This window comes from Corythoichthys intestinalis, chromosome 14 (genome assembly GCF_030265065.1).
Source record: "Corythoichthys intestinalis isolate RoL2023-P3 chromosome 14, ASM3026506v1, whole genome shotgun sequence".
Classification (NCBI taxonomy): Eukaryota; Metazoa; Chordata; class Actinopteri; order Syngnathiformes; family Syngnathidae; genus Corythoichthys; species Corythoichthys intestinalis.
Window position 1 is genome coordinate 35,704,309 of NC_080408.1, and position 22,698 is coordinate 35,727,006.

At 40.0% G+C, this 22,698-nt stretch overlaps 1 protein-coding gene across 5 annotated transcripts in view; it reads right to left on the bottom strand.

Annotated features, from left to right (window-relative positions):
* LOC130930327 (zinc finger protein 521-like) overlaps nt 1-21,733 on the bottom strand; it is a 234,135-nt gene extending 212,402 nt beyond the window's left edge. The window contains exons 1-3 of one of the 5 annotated variants that reach the window (XM_057858211.1): nt 21,547-21,568; nt 20,866-20,909; nt 7,839-7,898 (exon numbers count right to left, since the gene is read on the bottom strand). In XM_057858211.1, coding sequence (XP_057714194.1) covers nt 7,839-7,898; nt 20,866-20,905 — 100 coding nt within the window. In that variant the 5' untranslated portion in view covers nt 20,906-20,909; nt 21,547-21,568. The other 4 variants (XM_057858214.1, XM_057858213.1, XM_057858210.1 and 1 more) reach the window with 4 other exon arrangements.
* Between the last annotated feature and the right edge of the window lie 965 nt (nt 21,734-22,698).

Consider the following 22,698-nt stretch of genomic DNA (forward strand, 5'->3'; position numbering starts at 1 on the left):
GTATATTTAGCCATTTTATGTGGGAATATGTGTCTGAACCATTTGTTTAGAGCATTGTAAAAAAAAAAAAAAAAGTTAGCATTTTATAGCATTTAAGCTAGCAGACTTTTGCTATGTAAGTTAGCCAATTGTTCTTTTGTTGTACTTAGATCCTCATTTATATATTTTTTATATGGTTTGAGGCTCCGCGCAGGTATAATTTTTTTATGTTCCTTATCCGATTACTCAATTATTCGAACTTATTAGTTCATAGATTAATTGACTACTAAAATAATCGATAGCTACAGCCCTAATATGTTTGACATTCACAGAATAATGATGGAATACTACCGAAATAAAATTCACAATATTCTCAGGGTACTATCATATTTCAAGATGTATTTTTCTGTTTTATAACCAGAATGCAATGAAGAAAAACGGATAAAACAGCAATTTTCTCAACATTCCAGGGGGCACTGCTAAGTTGGTTTTGCATCTGTGTGTGTGTGTGTGTGTGTGTGTGTGTGTGTGTGTGTGTGTGTGTGTGTGTGTGTTCGAATGTCAAACGGCCATAAAATATATACTCTACAGTACATTCTAAACAGAATATCATGTGGAGACACTGAAAAGATAATAATTTGTCAAATTCCAAGATTTAATTAGATTGCCAAGTCAAAAAGAATGACAAAAAGGAAAGTGGAAATCAAAGCAGTTGAATGAGGAACAACATTTGAACGATTCCTCTTTTCCTGTCTGACGGGCTTGTGGAAGCTGCGCCTTGCCATGCCGTGAGTCGAGCATCACATCAAAAAACCAATGAATAATAGAGAATAAGATTTTGTGAAGCAGAGACAAGCGAAAGGAGTCGTCGTCCTCCGCTGCCAAGGCGAACCTTGCCGTAACATCGAGCTGACGCCACCGGGCTGCTTTTAAGACACTGCGACAGCGTGAATCCAGAAATGGGAGAACTAAAAGCAATATATGTAATGTGGCGGGCATGTGGTTATAATTACACAGAGGCAGCAATGTCTAAAGCTTTGCACGCCAAGCACGGGCCAACCAAGACCCTCATTAAATCTAACTGTTCTCTCTATACTGTGCCTTATACAATCTTTCTGTCTTTTGTTAGCATTTGGCTTAGCATTCTGTCAAACAAGAATGAGAAGCAGGAAGCAGGGGCTTGAAGACCACTCATGGAAGCACTCAACTGGGGGTCTGCTAAGAGGCAGGTCTGATTAAGCCTGAAGCTCGTCAGGGGGTCTTAATGGATATTGTGGCTGCGTCCATCAAAGTGGCAAGTTGGGCTGTCACAAAGGGGTATTAGGGCCACACTTGAGATGGCAAAGAAAAAAAATGCATATTTACTCTATGGAGAATAAAAGATAAAACAATGGAAAAGTAATAATAATAGGAAAATAAAATAGCAATATTACAAGAAAAACACCTAATTCTATGAGTCACATATTCAGAGAATTAAATTGACATTATGTAGAAAATAGTAATAATGTATGAGATTGAAGTTGAAGCATCACAAGAATAAAATCAATACCATACACGTCCTCGCTTTCAAAATGGCGAGCAGGTTCGGATGACATTTGGAAGAACATCACGCATCATCGACCCTTCTTTTGACCAAAGAAATCACTCACAAATGAGGAAAAGTGAGAAATTAATTTGCGTGCCATCCGGATTACTCCACAGGCAAACATCGATCACACGGTGGCCCGCCGCCCACTCGCAGAGACGCATGTGATGGGAGGTGTCCACGAGTCCAGGTGTACAGTGGACTGAGAGATGGATCACTCCACACAACCGCCCACTGATGTCCATCAATACAAATTATCAGAGCAGATTACAAATACAGAATTGTTCAGCTGGCCTTTATTATTATCTTTAAGTCTATATTTTTGGTTTGGATCGAAAACCACTGGAAAATCCTCTGCAAAACTTGATGGAGAACATGAGAATACCAGGTAATACCAGTGGTTTGAAATAACTAGATCAAGCATCCCAATCATTTCATTGGTCCTCTTGCTTGTTTCCAAACCCCAGATCACCTACTTTACTTCCAAGTGCATTAGCGCAAGTACGTATCAGTATCACAATTAATTTTTGAAACACTGCCAGGCCTCTCAATTAAAATATCTTATATGGCTACGGCTGTCAAAGGTAGCGAATGTGTTTGACACATCTATTTAATTCCACAGATTTTGGATGCAAATTAAATTACACATACAGTATTTGAAATTTTACATCTTAAATATGCCAGAAATTATTTGGAAAGAAATAGTGTTGATTTATGACAAGGAAAATGTCTCGCCAATATTGCCTTGAGTCTGGAGTAATTTTTTAATTGTTTTATTTTTTTCTATCTGAAGAAAATGCAGCTGAACAGAAAAAGGTGTGAAGGGAAGGAAAGAAAGAACCAACATGGGCAGTCGGGCTACAGAAATATGATTGAATTTTTATGCTACCTAGCTCTAAGTAGCAATAAAAAAATAAAGAATACATTTATCCCTCGTTTTTTGCGGTTAATGGGGGACCAGAACCCACCACGATAAGTGAAAAACCGCTAAGCAGCACCCTCCCCAATCCCCCCAAAATGTATTTTCCTGTTCTATGTATTTATTCGATTAAGCATAGGAAAGATATACTGTATATACATAAGACATTTTTTTTTCACTTTTTTTCCCCAAACTATATTTTTAAAAAAACATATATATATATATATATATATATATATATTAATAAATGGTATTAAAGCAGTTCAAATGTAATAATTATGATAAATTTTAAACATGTTACTGTCCCCCCGAATTATTTTTTAACAAGAATAGCAAACGAAAAGCAGAAAAATGTTCGGCTTTAATAAATGCTTCATTGAGTAAGTCCACTCAAATCCGCTGAAGCTACTCATTTACACACAATGAGTTGCCACAGCAACTGTTTAACAAGTCAAACGATGATTGACGCATGCGGCGCTTTGAAGTTTGCTTCTCTGGCAATTTCAAACATTAAACGTGTGTCAATCATCGTTAACTTTAATAAGCAACTCCAGTGCACTCACTGCCTGAACAACAGAGCGCAGGGAGAGGGAGGGAGGGAGCAAGAGTGAAACTACGCAAACGGCTAGGGACAGCACATCTGCATATATATATATATATATATATATATATATATATATATATATATATATATACATATATATATATATATATATATATACATATATACATATATATATTTCTTTTTTAATTGAAAAAAAAATCCGCGAGGGATCACTGTACTTCATTTAACGAGGAGAGACCATGGAAAAGGATACAACGGCTAGCCCTCAGGACAAGAACAGGGAGGACAGAAAATGATAGGGACCAAGTAGGAGACCAATACGAAACCCAATACTACATAATACTAAACCAATAATCAAAATTGTCACCCTAATTATCACTAGTATGCTTACATGGACACTTTTATTCGGATTTAAAGCCTGGTCAGAAAGGCGTACCGCACGCTACACGTCACTTCCGGTCATTAATATTCAGGACGTTAGCTAATGTTGCTAACGGGGGGCGGGGACAAACGAGAGCTTGTCCCCACTAGTAAATGAATGGAAATAGTGTACGAAGGAGATGTTACAGAGGTAAACCTACCAATTCTGTCTGAAAATGATGTCCTTGGTGCCAAATTCACTGGTAAGGATGTGTTCAGTGAAAGAGATGGCTGAAAAAGACGGAAAAGACACGAGCCAACCGAAGCATAGCCTTAGCTTTTACAGTATATCGAAACCTTTTTCTTACGCCACTTACAAATCGCTAAGTAACACATTTTAGAGCTGTGAAATTGTGATATTTTGGCTTTAGGTTATCATACCCTCAGAATATCATACTGGCACATGACTAGTCTCCATCAAACACGGCAGGTTCGTAAGTGCGTCTCTTTGCAGTAGATTCCATTTTTGTGGGTCCTTTGCCAAACCAATGTTGTGTAGCCCAATGCACACACTGGAACGTTACATCTACTTGGGGCACGCCCCCTATCACACGCAACCTTCTCCATTTAAGGTTCTCATGCGGCTCTCACTTTCGTCCGCCTTTTCAAAAATTGCTCAGTCAGACAGACACATTTTGGTACTCAGTCCACACTATAGGTGTACCACATTATTAGGCGCACCGTCCATTTTAAATACGGTATTCCTTTTTTCTACAAATAAGACACTATTTTTGAGTTTCATGATAATATGAGACATGGCGCATCCCTTAAAAGCTCAATAGGGGACGCGCAATTTTGTTTTTGAATAAGGGATGATTCCATTTTTCAAGGACCAGTTGGCAACCGTAGATGTTTACATGTAGCATTTTAATAGCGTACAGCACGAATGCTATTTTTAGACCGTGACGTCGCATCGTACAGCGGAAGTAAACCGGAAGTGGGACATTATAGACCCACCCTCGCATAGAAACCATAAAATTTCTAATACTTTTCTCCGGTAATCTTTCAAAAAGAAAAATGCCGATCAAGCGCTGCTTATATGAAACTTGTGAAGGATGTTTTCTTCATACGTTTCCCGAAACCAAAGACTCAGAGGAAAAAATGTGAAGAATGGATAAACTTACGCGGACGTTTAACGCTAGCAACGTGAATCCATTCACATTTCATATGCAATAAACATTTTTTGGGCTGGCATGGTCATTCAGAGGACAAAAAGGTAAGCCATTTTGATATTTTTACCTAATTTTTAGCATGGCGTTTAGCCGTGCTGCTTCTGTCTGACAATGAATGACCTGAAAAGAATTAAAATGGTATCTGGTATCTGCCACCATTATCTTTTCTGTTGTAAAAAAAAAAACCCAAGTACGAGCGAAGTGTAAATAAATTATAGAATTAAGATTTGTTATTAATGAAAAAATTAAAAGTGTTCGATTGCTGTCAACGAGTAGCATTTGCGATCGCTACACAAAAATGGCAATGTAAATTTCCCAAAAGAACTGTCAGCGATGTAAGACAACCAGAGGATATAATATATAAGATTAACAGGGCATATAGTGGTAAAGGATAGACTGTTTAAAGAGGAGAATGTCATTGTCAGTGGCATAAGAAAAAGGTATCGTTAAAAAAGCTAAGGCTATGCTTCGGTCGGCTCGTTTTTTTTTTCATCTTTTTCAGCCCTCGACCCACAAGCCATCTCTTTAACTCAGAGTGATGCCAAGGGTGGTGCGTGTGACCTCGGGGAACATATATATATATATTTTTTTTGCGCCGTACTAGTATAAAGTGTACTTGTACATCCACTCAGTGGGTGGCAGTGGCGCTCTCATTTTCAAAGTGCGCGCAGTATTTTTGAAATAAGCAAGAGCACACGGAAGAGACTCATGAAGAGCTGGAGAGCTGTGCGCCGTTTTCGAAAGCCGTTTTCCGGCCGGACTCACACAGCGACCCACTGTCTTCTCCGGTTTTCACGTGTCCGCCCGAGAAGTGTCATTTTCGGCTTGGGATCGTCACTACGACCGCCCTCACGTACGGTTCTCCCTCGGCCGGCGAGAATGCGCTTTTTTCGGGCCGTTTGCCTTTTGGCTTTGACATTTAATACAGTGGTAGATTAGGAAAGACCTCTGTTTACTGTGTCTAAAAATGATTATAGCGGACAGCCGGAAGCCAAATCAATTAAGACACCACTTAAAGACATTAGACCCCAATCTCATTGATAAGCCACTTGGTTGTTTTTTAGCGAAAACGTCCCGAATATTGCCAACAATCGTCCCGCTTTGTCAGTGTTATATCAGTAAACCAGTGAGCACTGTTAGCATGCTCAGTGCAAAATAACCCCACACGATTGCAAACTGGAAGTGATACTGTGAGCAGCGAAAATAAAAACCGTCCTTCTGTCCAAAGACACTTTTTTTTTTTTTTTGTATTCAGCTTTGTTTTTTCGGCCACTTTTTTTTTTTTGGCATATTGTCCTCATGAGTTAATGTTTCTAATCAATTTGAATTTGTTATTATTTACTGATTTTATTTTTCAGTATCAAATGGTCAAAAATGTACCTTGAGTGTATTTTTACAGTTTGGATGTGACTTTTTTTTTTTTTTTTTTAGTTCAGGCAAATTGATGCGCGTTAAGTCTTTTCTGTTACAAACAAAAAAATGTTAATAAAGTTATACTTTATAAGTTGATCTCTGTTATTTCCTCTAATAGAAAAAAAAGGATACAATGTGAGGCAGAAACATACTTATAATAGTAATATTATAGACAAATGATATTATTTACAGTGAGAGTTTGGGGGGGCGCGAAACATTTACATCTTCCTTGGGGAGGGCGTAACAGAAAATAATTGAGAAGCACTGCTTTAACTGAACATTTTGTATGTTCTTCCACATCTTTACCAGTGAATTTGGCACCAGGGACTTCATTTTCGGACTGAATTGGTAGGTTTAGCTCTGTAAACATCTCATTCGTATACTATTTCCATTCACTTACTATTAGGGACAAACTGTAGCATGTCCCTCCTTGGCAACATTCGCTAAGTTCATAAATATTAATGAGCAGAAGTGACGTGTAGCGTTCGGTACACCATTACAAGTTCGTCCTGTTCATGTGCTTTTGTTGTAGCAAAAAGAGAGCAGATATTGATTTCATTTTGGTTTGCTGCATGGGAAAAAGGTTTTACACCCATTAATTCATCTACAACAACAAGAAGAGATTGCATCAGAATAAAAACGGTAAGTTTTTGCTTGTAACTGAACAGTTTAGCGAACACTTGGTTAAAAAATAACATTTTTATAAATGTGTATACTATGTTATTATGTTAGCGTAAAAGAAAAATAACGGGCAAATTGATGATGAATCTCTAAAAATTAAGGGTCTTACCATATACAGCATAATTACCACACCACATGAACGCAGCATAAATCTGCGCACGTCAAAATAATTTGTTCCGACTGATGTTCTGATGCACGAACACACAAGAACTAATCGGATCAATACTTTTAGTTTCCATGAACACAGTGCATCCGATCATAATTTTAATCTGAACGCTGATCTGATTGAAGAAATTTTGTCCATGTAAACTTATCCATTGTGTTCATCCCAGTACCAACAGCTATACCGCAATTTTTAATTCTTAAATGCTGAGCTGCTACATGGTAGAAGTAAGAAAGAATGTGAAGCACACAAAAGCACCGGACTGGCACAGCTACCTGCAAGATCCCCAGCCTGTTGGGTCAAACCATCCATATTCCCTTTAAAATAACCACACCTGAGAACTGACCTTTAGCAGAGACGAATGACATGAAAATATACAGTGTGGTGCATCAGGGGCGGCATTCGTGCAAAGGGGAGAACTTGTGGTTAGTATGGGGGTGATCTACTCTTTTCCTGACCTGAATTGCCATTATGTTCCTGGAGGGCCAGCGTTAATTCCATGCTCGGAGACGGGACACATTCATCTACATACAACACAGTGGTGGTAAGTAAAGTAAAGCACACGAGGGCTACTGTTAACACACCTGAATGCGTGCGTATACTGTACTCGCTGTTACAGTAAAGGTCTACTCAATGACAACCTCACGGATTGCCAAAGTCATAATACCATGGGAACAACTAAATTTGTACAAATACAAGTTGTAACATGAGGAAGAAAAACAACATTTACGAGTGGCAATATTAGGATTTCCCAAGAATAAAGTGATAGTATTAAAGAAAAAGTTGTAATATGATAAAAATAACACTCAGTAGCAAAGCAGGTTACTCAATAAAAACCTCAACAACAGGAAACGCATATCCTTGTGAACCCAACGCACGCACACACAGACACATGATCCACTTTCCAGACGAAAATGATGAAATATGAAATGGAGCATTACCGCTCGGAATGGCGGTGTGCCCGGGACTGTGCTGCTGCTGCTCCTCTGTCACATTGTCTTCTACTGTCAGAAACAGAGAAAGAGAGAGGGAGGGGGTCAGGGGGGGAGAAAAAGTGAGGGAAAGATAGTTAATAGTTGGAAAAAAAAAACTTCGACACATTGAGATTTCCCTCTTTTTTTATTATTTACAACCTAAAACGAAAACCGCCGAGAGAATTGGACTGCTTTCGACAGCTCGACCTGAGGTTTGGGAATCCACGCCAGCTTTTCATATGGATGAGTTTCATTGGCAACAAGGCAAACAGCCACACACGTAAATAAGAACCGTGAATAATGGACGTGTCCCATGAAACGTAGCCCAGACACGGATGAGTGAAACCTTTGGTAAAAAGGTGGATCAGACGGTGATTTTAGGGATGCTGGCTTTGAATTAGACATGCCAAAACAAGCCAGTCTCTGTGAAGTGCTTTTTCCACTTTTAGGGCCAGGCTGCAAAATAGCGAAATTTGAGTCAGAGTGCAAAATTGACAACTTTCAGTGGGGATTTAAATGCAATTCATGGGAATGAACAGGACGAAACCAGGAAGTCACCACATTTAAGGAAACTTATAGTAAACCTCAACAAGTATTCAACTTATTTTTCACCCAAAAAGCTACAGTTTTAATTTGATTAGTACAGCAACCCCGTAAGTTCCAACTCATGAATTCAGTTATACAAGCCATCGACAGGTTAATACTTTTGCTTTGTAATGTGATCCTAAATCAGAGTACAGGTAGTCCCCGGGTTACCACCTAACTGATTTAAGTGATTTCGACTTTACGACGCCGCAGCTTTGACCGACATTTTGTCTCCAGTTGTTATTTGTTTTTTTATCGCGAAAACAGTACCTTTTTGTACCTCACAGTATCTTTTTTTTTTTTTACTTTATCTATGACTGACTTTTGGCGAAATGTGTATTTGATTATAATGTTGACTTTTGTTTTGTGACAAATGCTATTATTTTGACGCTTTCGCTTTCTCCCATTCTTTCCACTCGCTTCCCGCGATGTCATTGCTCCCCAGTCTGATCGCCTCTTAAAGGACACGCGCCGTCTCCATTTGGATTGTTGTGTAACCGTACAAACATAACGCCACACCCCTCTAGTGGCTTGGCGGCAGGGGTCGCGTTAACCGAATATTTTCCGTCGTTGACCGATTTTTTAAAACGGTGACAGAAAAAACTGAAGTCCACCTGTCATTTTGACAGGTTGCAATTCACACCCCAGACCACAGGGTGGCGAGTGAGCATATTAATTAGCTATTGTCTCTCTTGATGAATGACGTCATTGGCCTTACTCTGAAAAATGTCAAGGCAAATGAGTGTCCGAAGTTTCTTCAAAAAGCCCCAAAACGATGATGTTGATAAAAGAGGTGAAAAAACAGGGACTGCACAAGCGGGCATGCAATTCAAGTCCACGCGCACCAGGAGGAAGGTGTAAGACTCCGTTCAGGCCACAGCAGGTGAACTGTTAATTTCATTGTTCCATACGTAGCCTAGCTACTGGGGCCACAGTCAGCTGTTTTTGTCACTGCGGAGAAAAAAGTTACATATTCATCTGCTTGATGTGTGATGGCACGGTGTGGATTCTCTGTTAAGCTTGTTCGGACAGAATTTTAATTTAAAATGAATGAAAACTAAATACTATTGAATATGTTGAAGCGTTATGCAATGTTAAGAGTCTTGTTAGCTCGAATTGCTGTGTCCAGCCGCTGTAGCTCTGCTGCTCTCTGTGAACTCTCTATTCAAGCCGGAACGCGCGCGGCTCTTAAGTGTCTCTGTCACGTGACTGTGTCGTAGCCGCTAACGCGCTCGGCCAAATGGACACACAAGTACGGAAGGTGAATTATGCCAAACGAAGGGTCACCACAATGTCATTATCATCATTTTAAAAATTTAAGTGACGGGTAAAAATACATTATGACCGGATTTTTATGACCCTGCCAGTCAAAATGACAGACAACGAAAAAGTCTAGCGCAACCTCTGCTTGGTGGTGAATTACAGAGCAACGCGTTCCCTTGCCGCAGAACTATCAAATGCTCACTGACGCCGTAGTCGCTTTGCCTTCACCGCAACGCAGAAGCATAACTCAGGCTTAATAGCACATTTACACACGAAGAACGTATTTTAGCACACGAAGAAGAGCTCACGTGCACATATGAGGAAGAGCGCATTTCCTCCCACGAAGAAGTCGCGCAGCCAAGTGAGAGCGAGAAGGGAAAGATTACAGCTTAATTCGATGTCAAGATAGGATTTAGCTCCAACGTTTTGGCAAGGACATTACAATGAAGTATAATATATGTTTTTGGATAGTTATTTTGAGATATAGGAGGTATTTAGGGGTACTTAAAGGGTTAATTCCGGCTTAATTAATTCGGGTTATGTCAGCAGCGTAGGAACAGAACTCATTAGTAACCCGGGGATTACCTGTATTAAAAACTGAAGTAGAGAAAAAAAATTAAACCTCGTGCTTTTCATTTGTGAGCCACTCCACCGAAATCAAACACTTCTTGTACAATGCCAAAATGAGATATAAATCCTTCTAGCGGTAATGTGTAGAGGAGTTCCGGAAAATCGATTATTATATGCATCGCGATTCCACACGTGACGATTCGATTACGATTCATAAAGGTTAAAAAACGATGATTTTCCCTCATAACTTTATGACAGCCGCTCATAGCAGAACAAAATTCAAGACACGTCTGACGCCCGGACACCTTTAACAGACGCACGCACGACGCTATGATGGATGCAGCCTGTAACTGAGTGAGAGATGTAATTCTTTTTAAAAGACTGGAAAGTAAATTTGTGTATGAGACAGGCAGGCACAGAAGCACGGTTGCGCTTCTGTGCACATGTTATTTCTTTAGAGCGAGAGGGGGAGAGCGATAGTTTGTTACTCCTTGTCTTTCAGATGTCCAGCTGTAGTTTCAAGTCATGTCAACTGAAAAATGTGTCGCTAAGGTGGCGAGTACACGAACCCTCTTGTACTGTTTAGCCTTTATTGTTGTTGTTTTTGATGTGTTAATAGTTAGCGCCGAGCGCTAAGCTAATTAGCTCATGTGTATTTCATAGGCAGAACGTGTAAAACCATGATTAAGTACAGCGGTATCACTACAAACATGCAAAATAGTACAGAAATCTGTGAAAACAAAGTATATTGGTTAAAACAAGTCTTATTTCTAAAGACACTTTGTTTCCAGAAAATGTGGAATTCCACCTGTGTAAATTTTATTGTATTGTTGAGAAATAAAAACTCCCTTTAAAATGGTTAATGTTTTTGCACTTTCTTGTAAAAATAAATTAAAAAAAAAAAAAAAGTAGCTAAGGGCAGCTTTTTGTTGTATGGCCATGTTTCCATCGTTCCTGTTGAATCATTAGGATATTTCAAATAAATAATGGACAAAAATTTGTTTGGCTACTTTATTAATTAGTAATGCACGATGCACCGATAATCGTGATAACCGTGATCATCGTCATTACCATGATCATCATTCAAGAATCGAATCGTAGCACTCTGAATCGAATTGAATCGTGGGGTGCCTAAGATGGCACACCCCTAGTAATGTGTGTATTTCAAAGATACTGCGGAATATGTTTGAAGAGACTTTCACCTCATAAACTTTCACATGAAGCTTTGCATCCTTAATTTTTTAGAGCTTGTTTTTTCATCACAAGCACTGAAAAAAAATGCAAAAAAAACAAAACAAAACTATAGTTGACTGTTTCAGGTGAAAAACGAAATCCAGTGCGCAGCAATGTGATGAAGCCATTTATCAATAAATGATCAAAGTGACAGTATAATTTTAAAAATAAATGATCGTTTGCCATGACTAATGTTTATGCCTTGGCATCAAAGGTGCTATGAAAGTGGAGTTTGCTTGCTCCTTTGGCCGACTTAGGGTTTTGAATTTCCATAAAATTGGAAAGAAGAACTTTGCCAAATCTAGCCAGATTCCAAATAGATTGGCAGCTTTTGAAAGCTCGTCAACAGCATAGAATTGCAGGTTAGCAAGGTCAGAGGTCAGAGCGAGGTGATTGTGTGTGCTTTCAAATGACCTTTAGTAAGTTACGCCTTTCCAATATGAACCGTTTCCTTCCTTTAACTACCAGTGCAAATTTAAGAGAAACCTTCTGCATAGCAACTTGGACCACATTATGACAAAAGCGGTCCTAAAAATGAAAGGCATGTATTTAGTTTAAAAAAAATAAAACAGCAAAGGTTTCACATCAGGGCTGCGTGAGGCTTCCAAGTGTTGCATCAAGTTCGAGGAGTGAAATGGATTTTAACAGTGGGAAGAGAACAAAAGAGTCTCCCACCTGCTCCATGTAAAATGAAGGTCTCGCTGAGGGCTTCTTACGCCTCTGCGTTCCACCCGTGAAGTTGAATTGCATTCTCCATTATGTATTTTCCAGCCTTTCATTTTCCTGGGCACGGAGGGGGGAGTCTGACAGGACCTCCCGCCAGGGGAGTGTGGCAGTGACTGCCGACGCAGTAAGTGCCGCACTTTTAAAACTGCGCAAAATATCCTGTACTTTGCATAATTAAGACGAGATCCTATGGTGGCAGAAGCCTTTCGACTCGGGGGAGCGCGAGTCATACGCGAGTGGGGCGTCGAACCGCCGTGAAAAATGAAGAGGAAAGTGTCGAGCAAAAGTTCGACTGTCACAAAAGAGAATTAGGGCCATGTTGTGAAGAAAAAAAGGTGCATGAAAAGAAAAAAGGTCATTGTGTTACAAGACTAAGATAAAACACTAGAATCCTACAATAAAGTAGCTAACGTAAATTAGGATGAAATGTTACAATGTAATTGAAGCATGACAAGAACATGGATAATGTGATAATGCCTGAATAAAGTAGTTAAATCAGAAGTATAAAAGTCCATTTTTAAAAAAGATTTAAGTGAGGTATTACAGCAACAAAGTTGCAATAAAGAAACAAAAATGTTTGACAACATCTTACAGGGGATAAATTATAGGATGTCATGAGAATAATGTTGCTGTAGTACGAGAAACTTTTAATTTGAGAAGTCTCAGTATTGTCGGGGATAAAAAGCTGCCATGTTATGCCGTCTGAATTTTACAAGAATGAAGAGATAGTATTAAGAGGATTATTTCACAATATTACAAGCGAAAGTCCTAATACTACAAAAGCTTCAACATAACAAGAAGCATATTCCAAATTTGGTACAAAATTATGAGACATTTTTATTTTTTCAAGAGTTGGACTTAATTTTCATAGAAAGAAATCACAATTTTACAAGAATGAAGTTTTATTTAAGGAAGAAAACGTCTTATTATGTGAAAAATACTTTTTTTTCCCCTTCCTTACTTTACGACTTTTTCAAATTAGACATAGATTTTCTTTCTGTTGTGTCCTGAATGCTCATTTTTATCATTCGACCCAGAATTTTCTTTTATCTATTGAAACATTGCCAATGATCAGCCCTCTTAAATCTATAAAAATCCTTCCCGGCACCATGTTAGCCAAACAAATCACGGGCCTCGCAATTAATTAGAGGCGTCGTTTATTGCAAGGAGGCCCGGTCGGATGGCGTGGAGGGACGTCCCCCGGCGCCGCCGCAGATGACAAAATCAGCCAATGCGTTCCTGCCGGAGCGAGCCTCAGTGACTGACGCCCTGAGAGTTTAATGAGTTTCTCCTACGCCGTGGAAATCCTGGTGTATGAGATCATTTAAATGGAGCCGGGGGTGGGGGGTCCTAATAAATCCCCCGTGGTTCCATCAGAGATCGGTGGCAGGGGTTTTTCTTTTTGTTTTGATTACCATCCCTGTTGGTGAGATGAGGGAGTTCAGGCAGAAAATGTTCTTTTATGATACCGTAAGAAGCCGCGGCGGTCTAGGGATGATTTGTCACCCGCTGTAAACATATTAAAAGTTTTGTCGTTAAGATAACTTAGAGGAAGAGAGTGCATTCATCTCACGAAGCCACACGCGACAGTCGTCACTGAAATCTTTGAAATCGCTTCTTCTGTGATGATATAGCAGTTACAAAGGCTTGGAATCATATGGAGTCAATCAATCAGTCCTTTCACAGCATTTTGGATACCATGAATAAGTGAGAAACTTTATGAAGCCAGTATGACCTTCCTTAAGATACTGATAAAAGCTTACATAGAAATACTGTATTTGTCCAAGCCTGAAAACTACGTGAATAGTTTGGTGTTAAAGTAGCGCAAATGAATTTAATACTGAAAAGAGCACAAAAGACAATGAAAGCGCTGCAACATTCTGTCTTGTATCATCTAAACCATTTTTAGAATAATTTCAGAAAAACTTTGCGCATTTCATATGCTATTCCTATAGTTGCGTTAGAACATAGACTTCATAATATATTGACATGACACTTCCCCCAGACTCTGCGTCACACCTTCGGTAGGCGGCCTGCCCACACTCAGCATCAGTTAAGGCTGAGTTATGCTTCGCAGTTGGTCACAGGTTTTCTCAAACACACGCAACGCCGGATTTAGGTTGAAAAAGTATGAAAGCTGTACCGCATACAAACAGGAAGCATTGTCTCAGGAGAGATTTGTTCGAGGATTCAAGATAATTATTATATTTTTCGTACCATGCAATTTTGAAACTTGAAAAAAATCAATGGTACAAAATAGCCACTACGGCATTGGCGTCATACTTCGCAATATTTACTAAAAATAAATGCTAACTGCCCAGGTTTTTGCTTTTAACCAAGAATAAAGAATTCAGGGATTCAAGCATTTATTCACAAGAATTTTCAACGTAAAAAGCTCTTTGTTGTGATAAGGGGGCCGCCACATTGGCTTACGGACTAGCATCACATTCGACATATTTACGTAAAATAAATGTTAACTGCCCGTTTTTTTTGCTTTAACCAAGAATCGAAACTGTTTTCCGTTCATATCTATTAAAAAAATCAGGGATTTAAGGATTTATTCACAAGAATTTTCAATGTAAAAAGCTCATTGTCTGCGTTTCACTCGGTCAGCTTTGACGGCCACGCCAACGATGCTGGCTCCGACGCCAACATTGAGCTCCCCGAGGGCACCTGGTCCTACACCAACCCCTACGCCGATGGCAAAAAACAGATCTTCGCCTAATTTGACCACATGCACCTTTGGAAGAACATCTACAGCAGCTTTCACAAGGTTTTAGGTCGGTAGCAGCTTTGGTTTTGAAAATATTTTTATTTTAAGTTGTTGTTTTTTAAAAAGGCCCCAATGAATCGGCCATGCTCCCCATGTGCCGTCAGTATATTATGAAGTCTATGGTTAGATATACAAATTTGCTGCCAATCAACGGACTGACACTTGTCTCGATTTGGAGTGCCAAAAACTGGCAAGGTTTGAATCTGTTCTTCGACAAATGGTGAAATTTGCAGAAAACTACTCAAAATGGTAACCACACATCGAAGGTTGAACAAAAGTGTGGTATGCAAAGACCCATATTTGGCCTATATTTTCTTATATTTCTGAAAGATTATCTCAGAGGTGTCAAAACCCGTTCTCAAGGGCCGCTGTGGGAGCAGTATTTTGTTCCAACAGAGCCTCTTGATCAGCTGTAATGATAACCCGCACCCACTGCAGCACTTTGTGGAATACTTTATCCAATCCTGGAATATCCTTATCCACTCACTTGTGGTCTGGTTCGTGTTATTAACATATTCATTCAACTCTCAACTCATTGGCTGCTATTGACAGCGAGAGACGTCCAATCCATTTGAAGTGTGAGTCAACATGGATTCGAAGTATGTCGCCGTTATTTGCATTGTAGTTTGTCAACTACATTTAATCTTTTCAAGTAAGTACTGCTACAATAATTTTGACTGTTAAATTATAAACTAAACTGAGAGGACCCGATCAAGGTGTGCTGTAGCTAGACCGCAAAGACAAACACAAGGAGGGCTGTTTTAATGAACGTGCTTCTAACTTTATCTCATAAACACTGGAGCGAGTAAGTCATCGGAATCGTTGCTATCGTTAATTAATGTTTGTCGGGCTACAGTGTATCACTCGGGCTGTTTAAAAAAAAAGGCTTTTGTTGATACAATACCGAACCCACACGGGACTGTTCTCCTTTGATAATCAAAGTGCAGCACAAAGGGAAAACAAAAACAATAAAAACAAAACAAAAACAAAAAACCTAATCCCACGACATGTGTTGCAGCATTAAAGGCTACTAATTAACACAGCAGACACACACACACACGCCCTCAGAAATGAATGAGACTACCTGTCACTTTACTGTGAGTGACAATCCCCAGATGGTTCACTTCCCTTTTTAGCAATGGATTAATTGTGTGTAGATAAGATGAGAAATGTACACAAAGCGCTGAATGATTCGTAAAAAGTCAAAGATGACAAATTCACAGTCACTTTTTTTGCAATCCATCAGATGAAATCCTGCTGTGTAACACAAACACACGTATGCCTGAAAGGCGTGTATGTGTGTTTTCCTGGATATGCGTGACTCATCCGCTTGGTTACAAGCTGCCCGGACGATACGGTGGCGGGCACAATGGTGCTGTAATCCGCCCTGACTGACCGCGAAGGAGACGCTCGCCACGGGGACTACAACTCAATTTAGCTTGGGGTCCACAGGTCAACCCTCTTCAATTAGGCCCGAGAGGAGGCGGGTGGAGGACACACACACACATGACTAACTTTCTTAATGAGCATTATTTGAACTGATGATTAGTGTCATAAATAATTTGCAATGGAGCAGCATGTTAATCACGTTGCATAATGTCTGTAATTCTTCATTCATATAGAGAAGGAAAGATGGCGCAATTATTGCAATTGGAACATTATGGAAGTTAAGTCAGACTAGACGCATGCAAATAAGCCAGGCAACGTCTCATTTGATTTTGCAAAAGGAAAGCGGAGGGGATCAATCACTGTCTGGCTATCAGACAATCCGTGACAACAAGACAGACGCGCGCCACGAAATAAGAGGAGATATCGGCCAGCTCCCGCGACGCTCCCGTCCGGCACGCCTGAGCCGTGTGTCAAGCATGCTGACAGCCGTGCTAATGGGATTTTTTTTTTTTTTTTAAACCAACGGCTCCATCATAATTTCGTTAATGATAATACTAACCATATTTTTGTGTCACATTAGAAACGTGTTAATGGGTGTTATGCCACGGTACATTAATAGTGAACAGCCCGGAGGATGTGGTGCGTTCTGACGCAACAACAGCAAAAATAGAGCACGGATTTTCTTTCAAATGCTATTGCAAAACACTTTTTTTAGCATGGTCATGTATCTTACGTCCCCTCGGAAGACTACATTACATTACATGAGAAAAACTGGATGTATACAAATAGAATCATGTCATTGTTCTTTTTTAATAATTTATGGAATCACATTTTATCTGCTTCAAATTTGAAGAAATTCAAGATGCCAAAACATTAAAACAGGACCATGAAGCCACAAGGCATGCTCTTCTTTCAGACAGCCTTAGCACCCATCCCTTATTCAAATACACAGACTTCTGATCCTCATTTGAATCATTTATAGAAAATTGCTGATATCCAGGCATTTAGCAGCTGAACAGAAACTTTTTTTTTTTTTTTTTACTTGTTTTATCAAAACAATCGAAGAGACTGCTTAAAAGCAAGCTCAAAACAAGTTCAGGATGCGGACTTTAATGTAAAATTTTCTGTGGTGAAGGTTTATTCAGAAATCATTTCGCAAATATGCTTCTAAATTGCACAAATGATATAAACCGTTTCCAGAGGATGTCATGTATCACACTGTGCTAGAAGCATCTGGTCATGGTGTCACATCACAGTTACAGCACAGTCAATTAACTCATTCCCAGTCAGTAACGACAGTTGACGTCCAATCCATTTGAACTAGAAGGTCCTGCACTCTCAATCAAGGGCGGCCAATTAATTAACCATGTCTACCATTTTGGAATTCCAGGGCTGAAACGAATACTCGAGTAACTCGCGTTTAAAAATTGATCGCCTCGACGAATCGTTTCATTTGCCAGCTGTAAGCATCATGTTTTGCCCGGACTACTTTTAATGCGACAAAACGTCTGTAGAGGAAGGAGCAATAATACCTGATTGCAGCCGACAGCTGCCACAAACTATGCCAACGTTTCTACAAACCCCGCCTGCACGATGCTACGGTGGTAGCAGTTAGCGTCTGATGCGTTCCATAGATATCTCGTTAGTAAACAGCCGCCATCTTAAAGCAGTAGACTTCTCAACGCTAATTAATAAGATTAACATTACTGTACCTTGCTAACGTAACGTTAGCCCTGCGGAGGGCTAGCTTTCTATCAATTATGACCACTGTTGATGCGTGGCTAACGTGTTTTACATACAGGCTTTATTTAATCTGTAAAAACACAGCGCTGTAGAGTGATGATGGTGTAAAGTAAAAACATAATAAAGCTAACTGTCAGTTTTAGCTCGGTAGTCCTTGCTAAATAAAACACCTAGTAGCACTGGTGCCTAATGTGCTCCAATACAGCAGGTATCATACATTTATTTTGAACACTGCAAAACTCAAAATCCTACCAGGACTTTAGATTTAGACAAATTTAAAACTTAACTAGAACTTAAAAATAGCTTGACACAAATGGAAATTCAATTGAAACATGTGGGAAAAACACCTACATTTTAAGTGATGTGTCTATCAAGCCTAATGACATTTTAGGTAAGAAATACCTTTTTTTTTTTTTTTTTTTAATAAGATCTAGAAGTTTTTTTGAGTGAAGGCCATGATTTTTTTTGTCACATCTGAGACCTAAAAAAATGTTTTATCAGATTACTCGATAGCATTTTCAGTCGAACACTCGATTACTAAAATATTCGATAGCTGCAACCCTAGAAAATTCCCTTCCGCGTAAGAAGAAAATGGTCAAAGACATAAAAACACATCTTTTGCACAGTTTGAGTCAATAGCCAACAGCCTAGAAAACAACCCATTGTGATGCAACAACAGCAAAAAAATAGTACTGCGCTGCGGATAAATACCAAGCATAACCTTTCCTTACATACTAAATGAATAAATTGATTATCTACACATCTTTAAATTGTAAAAGGAGTGATCCCATACAGTGTAATTAGAAGACTTGTAAGTATGACAATATGGAAGAATGTATCTAAACTAGGGGTGGGCAAGCCAAAATATCAAACTGACATTCTTCAGGTCGCTTCATTGATGAGAAGTGAAATAACCTTGCTCTACAAACAACTTTGCTTGCACGAGCACCAATCTCATCCTAATTTTCTCTATGTAGATTATTGATAAATTGAAACTATATTCACAAATGCACCTATAGCCTCCTGCTCTTTACAAAATGCCTGAAAGTCTTAAGTCCACATTGAGTGAAAACGACAAGTATCACGAAAAGTTCACCCATCTAGCGACTAATTGCAGCTCCTCTACAACATGAAATATTTAGGGTTGATGTGACACGGCACCGATTGCAGGACTCGGCAAGCAAATGGCGCGGAAAATATATTTATATATGCACATGGCCGACGTGGAAACCGGGCTCCTCGGCCAATAAACACGTCAGTGCCGAGGGCCTTGAGAGTGCGGTCTGTGCTCCGAATGAAAACATCCACGCTGGCTCATGTTTTTGATTCAGGAGTTGTGTTGTCGGGACAGACGACGTGGCAGTCGTCGCTTTCAGTTTTTCGACTGCTCGCACATTATAACAACATGGAGTCATACGGGTCAACTCATATCTAGCCTAATGTGTTTGCTTATAAGCCCCCCATTTTTTGTCTGAAAACAACACTTGGACTTTCTTAACTTATTCCGATCACTCCCTTGCAAAGCCTCCCCATCCAAATAGATTGAAATAATAGAAGACAACTGTCACAGCCTTAAGGTTTCTTGGAGGAAATGCTATTTACATACATTCCTCGATACAGTATATAAATGACAGTGTGCCCTTTGTGTATCAAAATTCAAAACCACATTTTTGAAAGACCGAGAGGAGGTGACGATGCTTCCTCTCTGAACAATAGCCAGGCAGACGAAATGACAAGGAAAGTTATTGTGGACATCTGTATAAGTGGACCCCCCTTCCCCTAGGAGCGACAGACAAAGAGCAGTAAATAACATCTGGCTTCCCTCTTAAAAAACACCAGAAAAAAAGGAAAAGGAAATATCTACGTCGTCTTTCGGCAGTAGTCAATCGGCACAAAGGTGTGAAAATCTTTTCGATTTCTCTTTGCAACAACAACAAAACAAACAGGCTTCATCTGCATACTAATTCAGTCTCTCGCTCTCAAGCACACCAGTCTGAACAGATGTGCAGCTCACACTTGTAGAATGTAACAGGCTGCATTCAACACGAGTGACAAACAAAACAAAAATAGAACGTCGAAGAATCGAATGTCCCCTCCAGGGTATTGATTGAAAATGGTGGCTGCGTCTTATACTGCAGACGTTTGTGGTGAAGACTTCCGAGAAGGAATGTAGAAGTGGAAAAGATGGGGATGGGTAGAACGGTTCAACGACCACAAAATCGGGAATTACTTGACTGCAGAATACAATTACTGCCAGATGAATGAACCGATCCCCCACCCTTCCCAATAAATGTTCCCATTTCCAACACATAAAAAATGCACAAAAGTGTCATCATAAAAGTCATTCTAGAACTTTTTTTTTTTTTTTATCTCACAATAAAATATAATTGGCAAACACACTCATCCTCCCATCCCTGCTTTACTTTGCCTTTGGTCACGTGACGGCCGTGCACGCCATTCCTTTACTTAAAAGTTGGCTGCTTGAGGACGGCTCCAGATGTTAGTGTGTAGAAACATTCGCGCACGCACTCATGCACACGCACCCGAACCCGCCCTAGACGAACCGGTCCGAAATTATTTTTCCATGCACAAAAAAAAAACAAAAAACATCAAGCATAAATGCGGCAACAGTAAAACACATTTGCAGCCTTTTGCCTTGTCAACAATACATAAAATAAATGTTGGGGTAAAATGTTTGGAGAGCCAGCTTACCTTTGAGGGATCTTGGCTTCGCTTGCTTGCGGCGCGACATGATCCTACACAAAATGCTGAAGTTGACAATGTGCGTAAAACGGCTCAGTGGCCAAAACCGTCTCGAAATGCGCGTGCGGAGCTCGAGCGCGGCTGTCTCGCTACCATCACCGGCGCGCGAGGCTAAGCGACGTATTTCGATGAGTATTATGTTCTTGTTTTGTGATGAGCAGGTAGTCAGACGGGTTTTAAAAGGTCCAATTTCCCCGATAAAAGTGCGAGAACGTGGCTCTGGTGTCGCTGGTGCTCGTAGCGGTTCCGTCACCCGCTGCCATTCCCCGTGAAAATGTCACGCGTGTGCACGCTCAGGATATCAAAAGAGCAATATTTGCTTTTTTCTCGCCCACCGCCACCGCTATCATCATTCGCGGTGGTGGGAAAGACCTCTCGTGTGTCAGAGTGCAAAAGAAAAAAAAAACGTGCAACAAAACAAACCAACCTTCCCGAAAAAAGGAGAAAAACGAGCAAATGAGACTTTTGGAAAGATATCCAGCTAAGCACACGAGAAGCAGTCGCGCGTCAGAGGAGTAGAGCTAATGTAGAATTAGGTGCGCGGATGTGCTCCGAGTCTACGTCTAAATTGCTCTTAAAAGGAGGATGAAGAAGCAAAGAGAAGATGGAAGCTCCCTCCTCATCACAAACCTGCAAGGTCTTGGACTGCGCTGTCGCTCCGGTAGTCCACATAATAATGGAAAATGGAAGCAAGGCCCCCAAAGCCATCAGGATGGCTCCAGAGGGGGCCCCTACCCCGCAGGGACTCGCTCTGTACGTAATCACTGAGGAAATCATTGTCAGCCTGCCTGCACTCACACACAGACAGAGAGGCATGATTAAAATCCGAGGGAGCGCCGCAAGATGTGGAAGCCTGGATTTGGATCGTTCGCCGGATCCGGAGTCAAGCTCCCAGCCCTGGAAAGTGGGCCTGGCCGGCTGGCTGGCTGACTGGATGAAGAGATGGCGTCGCTTCTTCCTGCAGCTGCCGGCGGCCACTCCGTCCGTCTATCAGCCTGTACGGCAGACGGACTGGTCCCCCTTCTGGTGGAAGAAGAAAGGCACTATTACCGTCAAGCAAGCGTACAGTAATACTTTTTTTTTTTTTTTTTTTTAACATCAACGTGTATGACTTGAAATGTACAGTATTATCACACACACCAGTGTAATTTTAATCTGTTGTGATTTTCAATTGTAAACATTTTAGGTAGGTAGGTAGGTAGGTAGGTAGGTAGGTAGGTAGGTAGGTAGGTAGGTAGGTAGGTAGGTAGGTAGGTAGGTAGGTAGGTAGGTAGGTAGGTAGGTAGGTAGGCCTGCACAATCTATCATTTGAATATCGCCATTTCAATATGCGCATGCGCAATAGTCCTATCGCAGGCTGTGCGATCATTATTATTATTTTTTGAGCACGTAAACATTTGGTTTGCCTCATAAAAGCAAGTGTGCCAAGACATAGCTCTCAGTATTTCCTTTACAGTATATACAGCAATCCTCATCATTCACAGATAAACCCTGTTAGCCTGGATTAAATGGTATTATAGGAATACAATCATATATGCGGTTTTGCAATTTTTGCACTTTCAGTTCTTAAATGAATGAATAATTAAATGAATAAATATAATTAAAGTAAATTGAAGCACCTTAAATCTATAATGAAACAAAATTTTACAGAAACTAACTAACTAACTAACTAACTAACTAACTAACTAACTAACTAACTAACTTTTGATAATGAAGAACATGATAAATTGTTTAAAGAACATAAAATAAAGCGGAAAAAAAATAAGAAAAACGGGAAACTCA